Genomic DNA, 1,915 nt, shown 5'->3' on the forward strand with positions numbered 1-1,915 from the left:
GACATGCACAATGACCGCTCCTTCTAATGAGTAACATCCGCCTGGGACTTTAGGTGGTAATGACTTGTTGTGGATACATGAAATATGACGCCGTAAACTAAATGGAGTTTTGAAGTGTCGGGGTAGACATTGAGTGTTAGCACGGAAACAAGGTGAGCCCTCCCCCTCACATTCTGGTGAAACAATACTCCGCACCAATAAATGGTTTTTTTGCCACAGTTGTCCAGAAGGAATCTTCCAAATGAATAGATGGCTTTTTGGCTCATAATAAGCCTATTGATTTTACTTACCTTATTGTTGATATATGATTATCACTTTAAAGACGCCTTTCTTCGTTTAGACACCGTTGAAAGAATGATAGTGAATGTCTAATCCAATCCTCGCAGTCTTTTCGGTTTACTTTTCCAACTGATTAACGAATACGATCCGTCAGTCTATCATCAGCTTTTAATGGCGTTTTTCTAACGCCCGCCTTCACTTTTGACCAAAACTCCTCGATTGGATTTAAGAAGGGTGAATAGGGTGATAATTACAGGCATTTGTAGCCTCTTTCTTCAACCACTCTTCTAATCACTCTGGGTTTATGAATAGGTGCATTATCCATAACAATATAATGGCCCTTCATGCCATTTTTATCCATGACATCCATGACATTGGACAAGTAAGATAGATAATGCTCAGTTCTGGTTCCAACTTTACCATTTACCTTTACTTCCTTACCATCAGCCTTTCTTTTCTTCGCTGAGACTGCTTCTGGTTTTTTAACTGATATGTCTATGATGCCAGCTTGAGATATTGCACCTGAAATTGTAAATGTGACACCTTTACCTGTGGGTATTACAGCTTTTGCAGATTTACGTTTTAATGAACGTCCAAAGTTTCTCTGAGTATGCAGGTTAAAACCAGCTTCATCAACGAAAACACAATTTTTAGCAAAATCCAAGTCTTCCATACTTTGGAATTGCTCAATAATGGCTTTACGCAAAGCGATTACTCTGTCAGAATTTCTTGCTGCTGTAATTTTTTCGAGTTTTTTCAAGGTAAAATGACAATTGTTCACCAAATGCCTATGTATAGCCGAAATTGAGATTTCAAGCCTTCAAACTCTTCACAAACCTTAACTTTTAGCTCATTTAATGTAGCGGTAGGATTCTTTTCGATATGGTCTATAAGAAACTTTGAATGCTCGTCAGTTAGCTTACTACGAGGTCTCCCACGAGGCTTATTATATGTGCCTGGAAGTCGTCTCTGTATATCATTGTTGTATGTTTTGATATAGTTTTGAGCTGTACGAACATTTATCCCAGTCAGTAAAGCTGCGTCCTTGGCTGTATAATTCTCCTCAATGACTAAATAAAAAAGCTTTTCAATTTGCTCTGGAGTGTACTTTCGGTAAGAAACTCTCGTCTTAGCCTTTAGATACTTGTGCTTTTTTTTTTCAGTGACATTGATTCTGCGAAAAGAAGAGCTTCTCCGAATGTATCTATTTCTTCTTCAGGCGGATCAACGTCCATAAAGCTACGTACACATAATAGAGACTCACTCCTATTTGCTTTATTTTTTCTTGCCATTCCTTACTCAAATTAACACAATCCTCCATACAAACATCAGACAAAGAATTGACATCGTCATCCGATATAAATTCGCTGTCAGTCATACACACGTCAAAGTCATTTCATCGTGATTACTAAATTCTGTATTGAATAAAAGAAAGAAAGGAATAAATTAGTACAATGATTTATAAAATGTATTTGTATTCCCCAGGACATATTCTTGGCGCCAATATTATGACCAATCAACGCCAAATTCATTTTTAGAGTAACGTAAAAATTATCTCTTAGCACAGCGCAAAATTATTTTGCCGTCAGCGTGAATTTTTATTTCGCTCAACGCAAATCCACGTGCAAAATCCAGT

At 37.4% G+C, this 1,915-nt stretch overlaps 1 protein-coding gene across 1 annotated transcript; it reads right to left on the minus strand.

Moving 5' to 3' along the window:
• Positions 1–529: 529 nt before the first annotated feature.
• On the minus strand, positions 530–952 carry VTP01DRAFT_7250 (uncharacterized protein; the record flags this gene model as incomplete). Its single annotated transcript, XM_069386242.1, has 2 exons — positions 530–774; positions 829–952. 2 exons carry the CDS (start codon positions 950–952, stop codon positions 530–532), a joined length of 369 nt encoding a protein of 122 aa, XP_069234476.1.
• Between the last annotated feature and the right edge of the window lie 963 nt (positions 953–1,915).

The sequence above is a fragment of the Rhizomucor pusillus genome, assembly GCF_041956525.1.
Source record: "Rhizomucor pusillus strain CBS 183.67 unplaced genomic scaffold VTP01scaffold_34, whole genome shotgun sequence".
Lineage (NCBI taxonomy): Eukaryota > Fungi > Mucoromycota > Mucoromycetes > Mucorales > Lichtheimiaceae > Rhizomucor > Rhizomucor pusillus.